The sequence below is a fragment of the Centroberyx affinis genome, unplaced genomic scaffold (assembly GCF_046629955.1).
Source record: "Centroberyx affinis isolate AG114_WGS23_722 - 3 ecotype Tasmania unplaced genomic scaffold, CSIRO-AGI_Caff_v1 ptg001758l_1, whole genome shotgun sequence".
NCBI classification, from domain to species: Eukaryota; Metazoa; Chordata; class Actinopteri; order Beryciformes; family Berycidae; genus Centroberyx; species Centroberyx affinis.
Window position 1 is genome coordinate 95,634 of NW_027280158.1, and position 19,277 is coordinate 114,910.

Here is a 19,277-nt window from a genome sequence, read left to right on the forward strand (position 1 = left end):
TTTTTTTTTGTAACGAGAGCATAAATTGGCCTAGAATCTTTTGCACCCTTTTGTTTCCCCAATGCAAATAAAAGTACTTATTATTGTACTGATCAAAGTGACAATTTCTCCCAATTTTCCCTCCAGAATAAAGGCAAGAGTAATAATAAGACAAAAACTGGGACCTAAACATGGGCAAGTGTTGAACCAATTCCCGAGCACTACAGAAGATATAGTGTCCAGACCCCATCCAACTGTATCCCACTAGAACTCCATTATAAACCCATGTGATATCTCTCAGCATTCAGCGGGCTGCCTTCCCCTGACCGGCCCCAGTCTGTTTCTGCTTTTGTCTGCCCACGGACAAAATTGTGTGGCTCATTACAAATCCCAGAGCTAATCTGAGTCTTAATTGAATGAAATTCCTGGTGTGAAGGGCTAACAGGATTACTAGATGTGGGGATGTGAATGAACAGGGGCACCCAGCGTGGTCGGCCATGGGATTACACCGACTACATTGTGTCTGAATCTGAAGAGGAGTAATGTGGCTTTAATCTGTAGCAGGGAAAACAGGGAAGGGAGCGTGGCTCGTTCACACCCAAAGACCCCTATTTTTGGTTTTAAATTTGTTATTTCAGTATTGCAGAAAACACTGCATTGACTGTTTTTTTTTTGTTTTTTTCTTCTGCATTGAAAAAAATAACACCTGTACTCATATTGTGACATGCCGAGTATCATTTTAGGTTCTGGAAACAGGAAAGCACAGAGTGAATCATGAGTAATGGCTGGTTAAGGTAAGGTCTACTCTTCCATTGTTCTTTGAAGAAACAAAGGTTCAACAGCAACATCCTGATAATCATTTACTGTGACTCAATACACATGGCAAGCTGCTGCTGTACAACTGAATCCTTTGTATTGTTGACAGCATTAATCATTAGGCCTGGATGCCCATTTATAATAATTCAATGACATTTTCATTTTCCTAGTTTTTGTACTATGGTGAAATTATTATTATATTATATGGATGAATTCATTTTGAATAAATGTATTATTTTATTAATTTTAATTCTTTTAACACTGATGAAAGCATGTAGCTGAACACCTTTAAGTTGGGCACTTACACAATAAATTTGTTTTTCTGAACTAAAAAAACTTTTTTGTCTGAGCCGTTTATTTGCAGTGTGCAGCATTATTTTCAATTTTTTCTAGAATGAATTCATTCAAAAATTGAACTTGAAATTGAATGCAATGGCTTGAAATTTAATGTAGTTTTTATCAAATCTAACTTTTAGCTATAAATTTCAAATTCAGTTTTCCCAATTCAAATTCAGTTTTCTTAATTGAGATTCAGATTCCAAAGAGACACACATCCAGGCACACAGGACTTTGACTGAGTCTTATTCTCCCCACTTGGTATAAGAGACATGACATTCAATTACAAATTCAATTTTAGAATGCATTCAACAAATCCAGTTTTTGAATTCAGTGGTTCAATATGAGCATGACAAATTTAAATTTCTGCAATTCAAATACAAGCTCTGCAGGCATAATCTCTTCCCATAAAATTCCTTGATGGAGAATATTCTCGGGAGCCAGCTATGTTAATAATTCATCCTTCATGCAAACTAATAAGTCTGACCTAGATATCAACCCTGATTAAAAATGTATGCCGTCTATTCCCCCCCCCTACAATATCAACACTTTTGACTGCAAGGATGTACACAGTCACAACTTCCACTGGAACTTTCTTGCGTTTGGAGGGTTTCCAGTTTAGAAAATATCAGGACCAACAGACCTCTTTCTCTCTTCCTCTCCCTTCCCAAGAAAGTCATTCCATGAATTACACTCAAGGAAATGATAACTATCTGCCACTTCACACGCTGACCTCCTCCAATTCAACTCCTCAGACAGGAAACTTGAACTAAAACACTAATGATATGTACATCCTCTCGCGATTGTATCTAATATTTAGTCAGTGATTCTCAGTGATAAAGAAGGCAAGGCAAGTTTATTTATATAGCACATTTCAGCAACAAGGCAATTCAAAGTGCTTTACATAAAACATTAAAAGCATCGAGACAAAATGAAAAGGATAAAATTCATATAAAAGACCAAGAAAAATAAAGTTAATTAAAGAGCTAAGAGAATAAAAACAAAAAATAGGCTAAAATAGAATAAGACAGGTGTAAAACACAAAAATAAAGGTTACAATGCAGTGTGAGAGATGAATAGTTATTTGATTTAATAAAAGGCAACGGCAAACAGAAAAGTCTTCAGCCCTGATTTAAAAGAACTGAGAGTTGCAGCAGACCTGCAGTTTTCTGGGAGTTTGTTCCAGATATGTGGAGCATAAAAACTGAACGCTGCTTCTCCATGTTTAGTTTTGACTCTGGGGACAGAAAGCAGACCTGACCCCAGACCACATGAGAGGTCTGGACGGTTCATAACGTAGCAGAAGATCAGAAATGTATTTTGGCCCTAAACCTTTCAGTGCTTTATAAACCAACAGTAGTAGAAGGAAGGGTTAGGTAAATATGCACAGACAAAGGCAGAAGTGGGGCTGAGCCAACATCAAGCGCTCCACTAAAAACCACAGGCGAGGTGAGAGACGTTGACTCTGGCATGCAACACTTCAACTGGGTTACAGTACGAGTGGCATGCTTTGGCTTCGAGATCAGAGAGACACTTTGAACTGGAACTCAGAGACGGAGAGTGAGAGACTGACAGGCATGACAGCATTCGCCAGTAAAGAAGAGAAGTAGATTGGAGTCGTGGTTCTACAGACATTTCTCAGAGGCAGAGCTGCTTCGGAGGCAGAAGTAGTCTGATTGGTTGAGGTAAATATCAATGAGCAGAGCCAAAGAACTAGTGCGTATGTGCTTACATTTGTTAAGATAAGATAAGATAAGATAAGATAAGATAGCACTTTATTGATCCCCTGGGGGAAATTCAGGTGCCACAGCAGCAATTGGCAGACAATGCCAAGGAAGTCAAGTATTGTCAAGTACAGGAAGGTAATAAAATAAAATGGGTACTAAAATAAAATAAAGGTAATGTACATAATATACAACTATAGAGACCTTTTCCCTAAAAAAGGATCTGTTCATTTCTTAGGAAGTTTCTTGGAAAGAACCATGACATAGGGCAACAAATAGAGGAAGAGTTCGATGGCGGAGTTGATAAAGGAAAATGCGGACCCGGAAAATAAAGCGTCACCGATTATTTCTGCCTCCAAGAAGTGTCTGTGGAACTAAAAACTCCAATCTGCAGAAGGCACCGTGCCAGACACATCATCATGATCATCTGACACATTCGACAGCAAAACACTTGAAAGACGTTGCGTGATTTTTGGATTGTTTAGTTAGATGAACTTGTTTACTTGACATTTGGCTGCTATCCCACACCTCAATTGGTCTTGAAGTCGGGGGGTGGTGGCTAATTGATATTTACCTCATGAGCCTATCTGTCAAGACTGCCTGATTTGTCATTTAACCTGTGGCAGACAGAAAAATATGTGAACACCACATAACAGACAACAACATTCCAGTGCCATAGTCAGATATTGTATCCATGGAGATTAGTTATTTAGATTATTTGATGTATGTGCGATTTGTATGTATGTATGATTGCATGTGTGAATGTAAATGTGGGAACTGGGAACATCATTTTTGAGTATGACCTATTCATCTTTGTGATTATTTTTGACTGTTGTGTATTTTTTGGTGAATTCTTTTATAAGCCCATGCAAGTTGGGCATGTGGGGTGTGTGACACCAAAATAGAATAAAATCTTTCCATACAACGAGATTATAGCATTTGGATTTTAAATGTTGAAATGTGTGATCCTTCTTTTCTCATGGTTCTGGAAGTATACTAGCTAGGGATGGGACGATATATCGAAATTCAATATATCGCGATACAAAAATGTGACGATACGTATCGTGGAGCAGAGACCATCACCATTTTCTCCATCCAAGTATGTCACAAGATTTTAACGAGTCCTACAGATGAAGAAACACACAATTACGTTTTCATTTCTTTTTTTCAGTAATTATTACAAATCTCATTATCTAAAAGGTGGAACACGGAGTCCCTTCATCACAGAAGACAGTAGAGGTTGCGTACTTTAAAATGATGCGTCACACTCTAAATGATTGCCATAGCCAACTGGATTGATTATACAACTGTAACTACATGGGTTACTTAGTTCTTCGTCTGAATGCTTTGCTTGCTCAACAGTTGTTTTTCAGTGCAGATGTAACAGAACAAAAAAGCTGGTCATGTTAATTCACGGCCAATTAAAGCCAATCGGGGGTCATGTCAATCAGCGGTAGGCGTAGCGTGACCTTAGATGCTTACCATATAAAGGAGCTGAAATGATCCGTCCAACACGCACACATATCCCCAGACAGACTCTGTGATCCCAGGCTGTTGTCTGGCCTCCCTCTTGTCACTGTCACACGAACGCCTCATTTGATGCCCCCCCCCTCCCAACAGGACGTCTAGTCTGGGAAGCCCTGATTAGTAAAGCCTTCTTGCTCTGGCTACTGGTTCCTGCACATGCAATCGTCCCGCCTGCCTCCTATCACCAGAGCAGGTTTTTAGAAGTGACTAGGAGTTCAACAGACACTGTGACTGTTCCCTGACCCCCTTCTTGTGCTATGCTGGGCTCCGTGGCATTCAGCTTTTAGTCTCTACTTGTTACTTTTTCGTTTCCGTACAATCTCGGAACCCATCGTCTATCGGTCTGACAACGATTAGACTCTGGGGGGCGAAATATTGGCCGTCGCCCCGAGAGTCTAATCGTCGTCAGACCGATAGACGATGGTTTCCGAGATTGGTTTCCGTATGACTTGCAGGGTTTGTCTTTGACTTGCCGCAGAGTTCTATGGCCTTTGGCTGACTTTTGCCCAATGGACACAGACTCTATCCATAGGTAGAGTCTATGGCCCTCATTTATCAATCTAACGTAGAAACCAGCGCAGATCCGAGCGCAGAAATCATCTCACGACAGGGTTCACGTGTGATTCATGAAACGTTCGTATCTCGCCGATCACAGCGTGAGAATGATCGGGCGTTGATAAATGTGGAGGCTGAAAACAATCCTCATTTAAATATCACGCCCCTAAATGTTCTCGGTTTAGAGGCCTCGCCCCCAGAGTTTACCACATGGAGATGCGTAATACGTCCAAGAAGAGAAACTTCCCCGACCTCGAAATAGAAACTCTAACGTCGCAAAGTCCAATTGAACCACTTAGTTCTATTTGGCAGCCTGAAAAGTGGCATCAAATGAAGTCGGAAAAATGCAGTATGGAAAGAAATCACTGCAGCGGTCAACAGTGTTGCCGTCGACAACCGAACTCCAGCTGAGGTTTGAATATTTAATTTATACATCCATGATATGTATAGCCTATATAATATATAATAGCTTGTATCGCAATTCTTTACATTTAGGTGAAGAAAAAATGGTCAGACCTCAAACAAGTAGGCTATCTCAAAATGAAAGAGAAATTAATCTTACACCAGAAAACTGTTAACCCTGTTAATTGCAGAACAATTTGAAAATACCTATTTATGTTAGGGATAGGCTGTATGACATATAGTCGATGTAGGTACAAAATAGAATATTTTGCCATAGGCTACATATTTTTAAGTGATGAATATGTGGCTGCATATGCTTAGATGCCAGTCAGAATATATGGTCTAATAACAATTCTCAGACTCAGCCAGATTTACTCTGCTGCACCGCAAGTCCACGCTGACTGGAAAACTTGCTACACGAGTTGAGACTTGACGTGAGATTTGATCGTAGCCTCTGCTCACGTCCAAACTGATAAATGCCGAGCTTTGTGTGGAAATGAACGTACGCCCAGTTTTCTGTCGTATGTTTGTTTCGTAAATGAGGGCCATTCTGTTCCCAGTTACCCCAATGGTACAAAACAAGGCACATACTGAAGATCTACAGTTGCAGGTTTACATGTTTGTAATATCCAGTGGTGGAATGTAACTAAGTGCATTTACTCAAGTACTGTACTTAAGTACAATTTAGAGGTACTTGTACTTTACTTGAGTATTTCCATTTCATGCTACTTTATACTTCCTCTCCACTACATTTCAGAGGGAAATATTGTACTTTTTACTCCACTACATTTATTTGACAGCTTTAGTTACTAGTTACTTTGCAGATTTAGATTATTAATACAAATTATATATCAACTAATAAATTAGGATATATTTTTATATGTTAAGCCACCCAGCAGTATATAAAGTAATTAAAATTAGCTCCACCTTTACCAGCTGCAACATTAAAGTGATGAACACATTAATGCATCAATAATTATAGTCCAATAACATGATATATATGATTCTGAAATGGGCCATTCTGCATAATGACTACTTTTACTTTTGCTACTTTAAGTATATTTTGATGCTAATACTTTTGTACTTTTGTACTAAGATTTTGAATTAAGGACTTTTACTTGTAACAAAGTATTTTTACACTGTGGTATTGCTACTTTTACTTAAGTCAAAGATCTGAATACTTCTTCCACCACTGGTAATATCATCCAAGAGGGCTTGTCTGCAACCTTGTTCTGTTTGAGAACGCCATTTTCCTTCTCCTGTGCTTGTTTCCTTTGCTCTAATTAGAGGGTCAGGAACTGTTGGCCAATAGAGTTTGGACCCTGCTGTGATGTAGGAAGAAACACTTTACAGCCCACTTGTTGGAGCAGTGTGCAGGCTTCTGAGCACTGTGGAAACCTCTTAAACGGTCGGGCAATAGTGCACATCCTGCTTCGGTTAATGACCTAATGCAGATGAGATGTGATGCCCTCTGAATCCCCCCTTAGGGCACTCACATTTAAACCGCCCTTAACGGCTCTTACTAACTCGATGCAGATGAGGCAGTAGCAACAGCCAAGGCTCTTTTTACCTTGATGTCCCTGTGGAGAGAGGGTTTGCTTCTGAATTTCAAGTCACAAATAGTTTCCAACTTGTAAAAATATGTTTCATCTTTCATTCGGCTAAGAGTACATACTTGGAAGAAGCAAGAAAACGTATCTTCTCTTCCTTCAAGTGTATAGATTTGATTAATAATGCATAGTTTTCTCTGAAACAGTTCCGTGTATGTGCATATGTGTATATAGGTATAGAATAGGCTTTGTGTAACTGTGCCTTACAATCAGATTTGCAGAGCCATGGGAGTGGGTATAGATCATTTTTAGGGGGGCACATTAGACAATGAATGGCAGCAATTAATTTGGGATCGTGTGACAAAGCAACCTTCCTAAATTATGCGGTAAGTAATTCAGGCGTCTGTCTAAGAAGAGACTGATTAGATCCCATCTGCTGTGCGCTAGCCAGACCAGTGTTAGCTAATGAATGCTAATAGTACCCCGGAGACACTCACTACTCCCAACCATGGGGTGAGTGGGGATAACATGGGAATAACTTAAACACAAAGTACCCATTTTGGCCTTATCAAACTCCAACCTGTCCCTCTGCCAATAGAAATGGAGAGTAAAGACTGTGAATGGCAGCAACTTTCCGACCGTGGCCCTGATGTAAAATTCCATGACTTATCATGACCCAAAATGTTTTTCAGTCTGGTTTCCACTCCGGTTTGGTTGAAAACCACCTGATGCATTGAATGTGTCAAACAAGTTGGAAAATACATTCTGCTATATTCTTGTAAAGATGCCTATTTGTAAATTTCTTCCCCAGAGAATTATCAAATTCTCTGTCTGGAATAAATCTCAAAATTCCATGATATTCCATTTGTGGAAAAGTTGGAATCCTGTGGTATTCCAACTAATCTTCTAAACTTTAAGCATACAGTTGATTCATTCGTATTTATTAAGATTGGCCTAATTCATCAGGAATCAGCCCTACTTCCACAATACTTCATTCTGTTTCCCACCAAAACAACAAGCATTGACTCTGTCACAGAGTGATCTAGTTTATTGCATTTCATGTGGAAAAGCTGCCTCAGGAACAGTCAACTTTCAAAGCGCACGAGCACCACTCTGCCATCTGGACATAAGTGGTGCTTATTGTCAGACAAATACAATATTCATTTAACTGAAACCAGATGTCTCGGTTGAGTCTGTAAAGGCAACGTGGATAAGTGGAGCTCATGGGACGAACTCTTGATACCAGATAAGGAAATCAACACTTGAACGCTCCTCAGTTGAAGGATTTTTTTTTTAACCCGACTTTTCAAAATCTAAAAAAAAAAAAAGGGGAAATTCAATCTATTCACATCGACTAAACCACATTCTGTTCACATTCTATCAGTATCTCAACTGGTACGCTGTGAGAGGACGAGCAAAAATGATGTCCGGGAATACAGTCAAAAATGCTGTAAATAAATATATATCAATACTGGATTGCCAAATTAAAATCTTTTGAAGGAATGTGGTTGTGGGCAGAGTCACAGTGACAACCTATGGCTCTCAGGGGGCAGGCATGTAACAGAAAATGTTCTGATGGAGGGGGCACCAGGGAGCAGGATAGCACAGTTAGCCAGATTAACTGTGGAAAAAAATGCCTATATATTATTAATGAGTGACATTTGAATCTGTAAATCTAAAAGGAATATTAGCTTATATAATGTCAAGCATACACATTTTAATGTTGGATAAAAAATGATATATTTTTTTAAGTTATCTTGCTAAATGTATGATCCTGCATCCCAGAATACCCCCAGAGGTTATGAGGCTCTGTTCCACACACATATGGACAACAAGCGGACAACTCTGTCCACAACGGAACATCACACAGCTTATCATGACAACCCAGTCGCCCAGTGTTTATGTTTAGCTTCCCTGCAGCTTCTTCATGATAAGGCTGTTCAGTGGCGCGTTGGTGAAAACTGTCCCCACAAACACGCGCGTCCCCCACAGAGCGTGGCGGATCACTTTGCAGCAGCCCAGGTCCTCGATCTGGAAGCCCAGGTGGCGGTACCGCTCGTCCGTCTCGAACAGCGTGTTGTTGGTGTAGGACCCGAAGAACTGGACAGGGAGAGACAAGTGTGGTCGGTCACCTGATCACAGTGTCATCTCTATTGGTTTCAATGGGGGATTTTAGTCCGACTGAGGAGTTTCATTAAAGAATTTTATAAAGTATGTCCATTTCATTGGGTCGTAGCTCTGCAAACCACCACTATTTCACTTTGTTGATTTTACTCATTGTTTTGGTCACTTTTGATCCAGTATTGCTCTGAGAAGACTAAAATATGAACATTGTTCTTATTTATTACTATTTGTTATAATATTTTTGTTTTAGCCTACTTATTTCCTACAATTAAAAAATGCATTTCTGCGCTGACTCAAGAAAGTACATTAAACATTCACAATTAATAAAGATTATCTGTTTATTTTTCAGTTGAGCATTGAGCCTTTAATAAAAATGTTTATACATGTTATTTTAATTGTCATGCTTTCATAAACATATTTAAGGTTTGGTAAAAAGTGACATCACCAGAAAAATGTATCTTGCCGCCACAAACATCCCTTAGCCAATTACTTTTCCCATCTGGCTGGCTACTCAAAAATTTGGGGAACCCCCTGGTCTGAGTTGTGCACAGTATTTACTGTAGATATTGGTAATGGATATTGTTGGGGGATATACAGTATGTATATCCCTATATGTATGTGTGTTGCTGATGTCCTGTCCTGTGTGTCCTGAGCACACTGAGGCAAATTCCTAACAATCTTGACTGATATGGCAATAAACTATTACCACTAGGAAGGCCAGGCTTAGAGTATTACAGCTGATATATACAGGGGAAAAATAAATACCTATTAAATACATATTAAATAATATAGGCATGTTGCAAAAAAAAGTAAGCAAAACAAAAAAACACAAAAAAATCTTTAAGAGACTCTGGCATTTCTTCAATCATAGTGAATTAACTGCATGATTCTTAGAAGGAGCTTTTACACTTGTCTCTCCTCTCCTCTTATTTATAGTGTAATACAATGGGCAATAACCAGTATGATTAAGATTGACTAAATGTAAAAAAAAATATATATATATATATATTTAGTATAACGAGCTGGAATCTTTGGAATGCGCTTGTATGCATGGACCGTCTCCTATTCTCCGACCCACACCAACATGTAACCTCAGAGGTTTTTATGAGCAAATTTCACACAAAGCTTGGTTGTTTCAGGCAGTTGTCCATGGCCTTTCTCCTACATCTGCCTGGCACTGCGGCTTCTCCCCTGGACTGATGACATGTGTGTCAACATGTCCAAAACATTTTTTGTGCAACAAGTCGGCCTTTCTGTCTCCGATAGTATATCATGCAGTCTACATGCATGTGTATCACCTGTCTGTTCTATCCAAACTGTGCCAACCTGGGCTCATCATCATCCAAATCCATTACAACGTCTGAAGCCCCATCAGACTCCATTGGGTCTTCCTACTGCTTCCTCCTCATGTATTTGCTTACTGTCTGTGGCTTTACCTCTGGCGACTATTAGAGCTTTAAGGAGCAGAACTTTTGCACACCTGTAGCTAGACAGGTGTGTAGGAGAAGACCATGGGCCGACTGAAGTTAAACAAAAGGACTCCGCACACGGTCTACTTCACTCGCAATTAGAAAAATTTTAATGGGATTTAATGGGAATCGGTACACAGACCTTCATCAGGTTATTTTAAAATAACCTGATGAAGGTCTGTGTACCGAAACGTTGTTCCCATTAAATTTTTTCTAATTGCAAGTGAAGTAGACAGTGTGCGGGAGTCCTTTGTTTGACTATTAGAGCTTTACCTTTCCATAGTTACAACACACAAACTTACTGATCCCCCACCAAAGCCTTCATCAGGTTATTGTTCCGAAGCGTAATCAGATGTCTGAAAATAGTTTCAATGGAGTTCTGGTGGTGCTCACTTGACCCAGAGAAAAAATGGGCCAAGCATTCAAGTGCTTAATAGTTAATTCTGTACTGTATTCGGAAATGTGGGTATTTTGTGGGGAGAAAATTGCAAAACCTGTCTGTGTTTACTTTTAAAGTACATTTTTTTGATTTCTAAAAATGCAGGCCGTTAAAGGCCAGATATTTAGAAAGTCATGGAAGGAGGAGAACTTTGCATTTGTAGTGTTGGAGAAATTGAAATTCAAAATCTCAATGACCAGTGGCGTCCGCCCATTCTAGGGTTAATACAAAATACAAGTGATTATATCCTCTACTAAAACATAACGTAAGCAAAAGGTCTTAAAACAGTTAAGTAAATTCAATAATGTGCAATTTTATTTTCATTTTCATGGTTCATGCCTTGAAGAAGGTCTCTGACCGAAAGCTTGCATATTATAAAGATTCTTGCACAGATTTGAGTGTGCGGATGCTTTTTTCATTCAGTTTGATATCCTGTAGCTCCAGCACCTCAGCCAAGTCTGATACCGGGTGAGCGGTGTATTTTTCTCCATTTTCATTTTCATGACAATGATCATTTTTGTTTCAAACCTCAAATCTAATTTTGGAATGAAACTCTCTGAACACTGTTTAACAGGCCTTTCCACCTGGATGCAACTGGCACTGATCAGTTCTACAGCTAAGCGACAGCAATGTCTTACCGCCAAGCCTGAGGACGGGTCGATGAAGTCAGCCCAGAAACCGTCTTGCTGGAGGGCGTAGCAGATCTCCTTGGCTCCAGCAACAAACTGCACCAACAGAGCAAAGGGCCAGATTAGTCTTGCATAAGAGATTTTCATTTAGTGCTTATTTTGTGTTCACTGATTATGCATTATATCCAATTATAACTTTGTGAGACATGCATGACCAGCTAAACGATCAAATATTGAGGCTACAACCCCCTTAAAATGGTAGTATGTTCAAACTTCTGCATAATGTCACAACACTAACCGGAGCAGTTTTAGAGTTCCATCCCTAGTGCTGGTAGCTGGGTGTGTGAATCTCAGCACCCAAATACAGTATATTCAATGTTTCTTGCTTTTATATTAATAAAAAATAACGTTAATGCTTTTGATTTTGCCCATTATCTTTCAACCACCTTTCCTTTTGAATGTTTCCCAATTTGTGTCTCCTTTTCATAGACTGCTCATTTAATGCCTTTTGTAAAGCCAAAAAGCTCTGCATTAAAGTGCTACATAAATTCTCATTATTGGGCTAAGGGGTCTAAACCAGAAGAGGTACCCCTCAACCCAGAGCGTCATTCTGAATGTCATCTGACGTTTGTGTTTTTTAAGTTCATTCAGGTGTTTCAAATACATACCCAACATTTCTAGGGCATAGGAATTACCCCAGAATTACACATTTGTAAACTAAAATTTTGCGATATTTCCCTTTAAATCAGCACATACGCTGAGCTCAACCGCCAGCTTGCCTGGAGGTGGCAGGGCAGTTAAGTTTCCCACTTGCACAGTGTGGTAGTCTTAATGTCAATGATGTCATACTTTGGCATTCAGAATTTTGGCAACAGACTTTTTTCCTTCACCAAGCACTTGTCACATTGTAATGAAAATATCAGTCTGTACCAGCACTTCAATTAACTGGAAAGTGACCCAAGAACACATGCATACTGTATTCAAAGTGTTGAAGTATCCTTTGAACAGCTGCAAACCACTCTCAGAAAGAAGACAGCTATAACAGCTACTACAGCAGCACCATCAAAGCACCAAATTACACCTTCCAACAAACTCCAGACAGCAGCTCACCTTGTCAAGCATCTGCTCTCTCTCTTTGTCTACCTCTTCACACCATGACGTCATGTCATTTTGGGTCTTTTGGGTTACCGTGACAACCATCATACCAGTAGACGGTGCCTCAGGAAACATTGACTGGAAATCTGTCCATTTGAAGACAGTGAGACAAGGACATCAGATTTAAAACAGCAGAGAGAGACGGCACTTTTAGTCCCTGGTTAGGACTAGGGTTGCTTTGTTATGTTGAGTCTCCCTCTAGTGGACATAAATTGAATTTCAGAAATTAGAATGGGAGGCTTTCCCTTGATTCTCCAAGTTACCACACAGAAAACTAAAGAGACAGAGTACAGTTACAGACAGAGACTATTCTTTTATCTAACACAACGTGTGTTCGGAGCCTTAAAGGGTAGCTTTGGTATTTTTCAACCTGGACCCTATTTTCCCAACTTTTTGTGTCTAATTGACTAAAGGGGACAACAATTTTTGAAATTGGTCCAGTATTGAGCGAGATCGCTTCAGCCGGCAGCCGCAAAACGGGCTGCAATGTAATCCGATGGGGCAAATGAACCGTCAATGTACGTCCACTAAAAGTGTTTGTTTTTCAGATTGTTATTATAAGTGTCTGACAACATTATGGAAAGGACCCTACAGAGAAATTAAACGTTTTTCTTTACCTTTCGCTTGATCCGGTCTGTGTGTAACCAAGTCTTACTCAAGTCTCGCGAGAGTTGAGTTGTTGCAGGAAGTCAACTGTGGAAACGTGAGTGAGAGTTGGAGAGAGGAGTGCCGGGAGGAGTTTGTTGTGTTGGAGTAGAGAAAGCTTAGTGTTATCTAAAAGATAAAAAAAAACAATGGTTCGTGTTGGCGCATTTCCGAATTGTGCCGACAAAATGTTGCGCAACAGCTTTCATAGACTACCTTTGTTGGATAGGGACACGCTGAAGTTGTGGCTAGTTGTGCTACAAATGGACGCTAACACTCCTGTCCATACACTGCGCCTTGCAGATCATCGGGTCTGCAGTGAGCATTTTGACCAGGATGACTACTGCCAGCCAAAGAGGAGAAGAAATCCTGTACCAAAGCACTTTCGCGAGACTTGAGCGAGACTTGGTTTACACACAGACCGGATCAAGCGAAAGGTTTCATTTCTCTGTAGGGTCCTTTCCATAATGTTGTCAGACACTTATAATAACAATCTGATTGTTGTCCCCTGGTTGAAAAATACCAAAGTTACCCTTTAAGAATAACTAGTGTAAGAGTTTCTATAAATATTTCTTTAAAATGCGTTACCTGCTATGATATAATCATTATTAAAATGTAATTTGGATGTACAGTACTGTGCAAAAGTCTTAGGCACCCAAGAGTTTTTATATAAAATGTGTCTTAGATGTTTAATCATTTTTTTTCTGCATTAGTGTGTCAGTAGACTGCTCTTTATAGTACATTTTTTGATATTTAGAAACTTGTCATTTAATTATTTTTGAAAGCATCTTCGCTTTACTTTTTTTCTTTTACATGTGCCTAAGACTTTTGCACAGTACTGTATGTATTTTAATGTAAATAGCTTTATGTTCAAGACTCAAACCTTAGTTTGTACTTGGTATATCTTAAAGCTGTAATTCTGTTCAAGAAAAATAGCTGTTGCCTTGGTAATAACAAAGATCAAAATGAACAATAAACCAAATGAATATGGGTGGTATGAATTTCTGTTGGTTGAGTGGAACAGTGAAGCAGGGTTGTACCTTTCTTTAGCAGCTCAGGGCAGCACTGTATCGCACACTCCACATTGGAGTTATCAAAGTAGTGTTCAGCTCTGTTGACAGTCTGTGGCGAGGCTGGCTCTTTCTCCTGACAAACACAACCACAGAACAGTCTTCAGGAAAAACAAGCACTCTACTTGTTACAGTAAAGGCTCCACTGTGTGAGCCATGTGACCCGCAATTCAGTTACCAAACATTACAGCATAATTCACCCATCATTGTTAATTATTCACCAGGACAGGAAACCTAAGCCACTTTCACCAATTTACCAGCCACTGTGATTTTCACAATAGAAAATGGTGTCCAATTGATGGCTGGGTATCTGACTGGTAGAGTAGACAAACTTTAACTTTACTGTACTGCAGTAAACCATGTTGTACATCAGTGATTCTCAACCTTTTTCATATCAAGGACAGAAGCCACAGACCCCCATTTGATGAGATTTTGTCTCTCGGACCCAAATCTGAGAATATTTTTATTGTTAGATATGATTTTGAATTCCATGACTATCTGTATTGTAGGTAGAGAGATAACAGTGAAGCTATGATCAAAATAATCATTTTTCTACATTCCTTAATTGTGTTAACTTCTAGTAAAGGAAATAATGGTGAAGCTTAACAATTCATCAGTTTGCTGGGGACCCCCTGGAATGCCCTAAAGGACCCCTGGTGGTCCCCGGACCCCACGTTGAGAACCACTGTTATACATCAGGTAAACGACTTAATCCCTGCCTACCCATATTTGAGTGACATATCTGGCAACCGATAAATATCTGGCAACCGATAAAACTTTACAGTCAATGGTTGATCACATTGTTCAGCTCCGTCCACCATGTTATTTACTCATCATGCCACTGATGATTTCAACGCTTCATTAAAGTGAAAATCCACTCTAAAACAGGATTTCTATCAGATATTTTGACATCTTAGTTTAATTATTGATATCAGCAGTTATCAACAATTATCTATGATGCACATGCAAATCCATAGGAGAAACATGAGTGAATTATAGGGCTGTGCAAAGAAATCGATAAAGCTGAGCATTTTTTCTATGATACTGTATCGATTTTCCTTCCCCTCGTACCGATACATTAAAAAAAATTATTCATGTTTTAAACAGATTTAAAATGTCCTTAAATTTCCCTCAAATCCCTTTGAATTAAATAGTTTTGGCTCAATTTGTCCGCTGAGTTATCAATATAATGTGATGTACATATTAGACTACCCAGGTGGTACACAGCAAGTTGTATTTTCAGCTCTATTTTTAAATTTTCAGTAAATTATGTAGAGTATTGCAATGTATCGCAATATGTATTGTATCACAATGCATCGTGATACGTATCGTATCGTGAGGTCCTTGCCAATACCCAGCCTTAGTGGATTAAGCATTAGAGTGGTTTCACTCATTAAAGGAGTTTTCCTGTTCTGATTATTACACTTACATGGAACTCTCTGATAAACTGGGCCAGTATTAACTCGTGTCTCTCGCTGCTGGAAGGGGCAGACAGCACGTCAGGAATGATCCTGTGGGACGAGCTCTTCTTTTGTTCCTCCGTTCCTTCCAGGTGGGAGTCAAAACCCACGTTGCCGGGCAGCTGGAACCGCTGGTCCTGAGGCCCGAACGGCCCCATGGTCTCGTCGGGCCACACCGTCCTCAGCGCTGAACCGAGGAATCAAGTTAGGAAGAGGAAAGGAAACATAGCTTCACGTGACGTCATGAACTGCACTGTGGACTTGGCCGACACGGTCAAAATGAAAGGATCAAAGTACGGCGTGATTGCACTTTCCTGGGAATTGGTGTTCAAAATTTACTTTTTGGCTCATACCTGCTAAGGGATGGTAAACTAAAACAAACATGACCTGCCAAGAATAATCTTTACTGCCAAAATGATTAACCATTTTTCAAATCAATATCGGACCGTTACCAATATTGTTTTTTAAAGCCGATATTGGACGATACCGATGGTCTGCCAGTGCATCCCTAATAAAAATCAGGTACTGTGTGGTATGGCTGAACAATTAATCAAACTTTTATCGAAATCGCAATATGGCCTGCTGCAATTTTCAAATCACAGGAGGCGCAATATTTGTTAAAGGCGAAATGTGTCAAAATAGCATTTTAAATGAAATATTGTGGTGCTGCAGAGATGTCCTGGCCTACACATCATGTTCTACAGACTGAAGAAAACATCTTTGTTTGGTACAGATCCCCGCAAAAATCACACTATAATCATTTTAATACGTTTTTCAATGAAAATGAGAATAATGATGTAAAAATGATCATTCCCTCTAATATCGCAAATCATATCGCAATTGCAATATCAGTCAAAATAATCGCAATTAGATATTTTTTCTAAATCGTTCAGCCCTAATGTGTGGTAAATTAAAACTTGCTCTCTTACTTACACAAGGGATCGACTTTGTAATTCATCACGAAGTGCAACAGAATTCAACACACACACACACACACACACAGTGTTCTAACATTGATATTAACCCTCCAGTAACCATTAACCATCCAAGCAGCGGAGAAACAGAAGTTTAGATGCTATTGCTTTGTGTAGAGCAGCGTAACAGGCAGCCAATCAGAAGCTTGTTCGATAAAAAGCCACTGATTCACTTTGATTTCATTGGCTTACACTTAGAGAGAGTTTACGGTGGCCAGTTGGGACAAACTTTAAGAACAGGCAAAACCCCAACGACACCGGAGGCATTGAAATGTCGTCTCAAAAGCGTATTGATTTATCCACCAAATTTAATTTCACCAGAATTTGGTGCTTGGCAGGTGGTTGTGTTATGTTGTGTTATGTTTAATGTAACCTACAGGAGTAAACCACCAAGTCAAATCCCTCATATGTGCAAACTTGGCAAATAAGAATCAGATCCTTATTTCAGACACTGCCCAGGACTACCACAATACACAATGACTTAGAGAAACAGCAGAGGATGTGTTGGAGGCCTTACCCATGTCAGGAGGTGTGACGGCCACATGGGGCTCATCAGAGCCGGAGGATCCAGCAGCAGAGAAGGCTCTGGCTCCAGCAACACGACGCACCAGGACATGAAGTCCTGGCAGGTAGCTCACCAGCCTCGCTCTGCTGCAGAGCGCCTGAGGAGCACACACACACACACACACACACACACACACACACACACACACACACACACACACACACACACACACACACACACACACACGTTTACATGATGTGCACCGTTTCTAGAGCTGCAAGGATTAATCGATTAGTTGTCAACTATTAAATTAATCGCCAACTATTTAGATAATCTATTTAGATCATCGGTTTGAGTAATTTTTTAAAGAAAAATAAGTCAAAATTCTCTGATTCCAGCTTCTTAAATGTGAATATTTTCTGGTTTCTTTCCTCCTCTATGACAGTAAACTGAATATCTTTGGGTTGTGGACAAAACAAGACATTTGAGGACGTCATCTTGGGCTTTGGGAAACACTGATCCACATTTTTCACCATTTTCTGACATTTTATAGACCAAACAACTAATTGATTAATCGAGAAAATAATCGACAATGAAAATAATCGTTAGTTGCAGCCCTAACCATTTCTCTCTCACACTCTACTTCTAGCTCTCTCAAACACTCAAATGCCTTTTCATTCTCTCTCTCTCTCACACACACACACACACACACACACACACAATTCGATGTGCTTTATTGGCATGACAGTTTAAAAACAAACAATATTGCAAAATCATGTAACAAGAAATTAATCATTGACCAACATTTCAGAAAATGAATCCCATCCCCTCCCATGTCTGTGTCTCTCTCCCTCTCTTTCTCATACATACACACACACACACACACACACACACACACACACACACACAGCGCAAATGACTTACACTGGCCATCCTTGTGGGTCTCTCTCTTCTTCTGTTGTCCAGTTGTATTTCTGTAAGAGTAAACGATGATGCAAAATCCCTTAGTGAACCATTTCTAGCCACGTTCACTTGACTGAGCGATGTAATACCAAAGGGAGCAAGAACAAGGTGAACGTTTCACCAGCCAGTTACCTAACGTTAACGTTAACGGTACCTATCCTCAGACAGTGACACTAGCCCACAGGAAGCTTGCATAACACTATGCTGAGGCCCGGTAGATAGACAGCAAATAGCTAGACCAAGGAGGTTTTATATTAACGAGCTAGACATGTTAGCTATTCGCAGGCTAGCAACAGCAGCATGGAGTTAAACTTACCTGTTAACACATCCAAAGTGCGTTAATTAATGCCCATTGGCAGTGTTAGACTTCCAGAGGTTAACAGTATTTGACTTCACCGTGTATAATAGATGATAATATCTCTGTTTCAACGAAAAATGTCTACCCAGACGATGTTAATTACAAGTTTTTAATTGACCTAGCTAGCAAGAGCATAGCTGCTGGATTCACCTTGTGGTTTGCACATGCGCTATTTTTGACGGAAGCTTAGGAAGGACAAATATGTCCCATCATATGCCTTGCAAAATAAAACTGCAATCCACTCTGTAGCCACCAGATGGCATTATTTCACCACTGTTGGATAGGCATTTTTCAACCCGACCTGCACTGAGGATCTTAACAGCGGAGTTTGGCCCTGACAGGAAAATTATCGTTGTTTGTCCAAAGGCCACATAAGCTAAGTGTTACATTAAACTATGATTTATTTTTCATTTTCTAAGTCATTTTTATTCACGATGGAGGTTTAAAGCTGTAAATTGTGTGTTGTAGGGAACCAACCTTCAAATAACCCTGTTTGACAGAAGAATGATGTAGGCACAGACTTGGAGGCAATAATGCCTTCAAGTCTACATCATTTTAGGAGACGGGTTAGGTCGTTATCAGGGGATAGAGGCTACA

The 19,277-nt window shown here is 39.7% G+C and overlaps 1 protein-coding gene across 1 annotated transcript; it reads right to left on the reverse strand.

The window, feature by feature from the left end:
* Positions 1-7,928: 7,928 nt before the first annotated feature.
* Positions 7,929-18,831, reverse strand: mmadhcb (metabolism of cobalamin associated Db). Its single transcript, XM_071529027.1, has 8 exons — positions 18,639-18,831; positions 18,284-18,333; positions 17,372-17,516; positions 15,850-16,067; positions 14,391-14,496; positions 12,661-12,791; positions 11,560-11,646; positions 7,929-8,989 (listed from the first exon to the last, which is right to left on the reverse strand). The coding sequence occupies exons 2-8, from the start codon at positions 18,290-18,292 to the stop codon at positions 8,795-8,797; spliced, it is 891 nt and encodes a 296-aa protein (XP_071385128.1). The 5' UTR covers positions 18,293-18,333; positions 18,639-18,831; the 3' UTR covers positions 7,929-8,794.
* Positions 18,832-19,277: the final 446 nt, after the last annotated feature.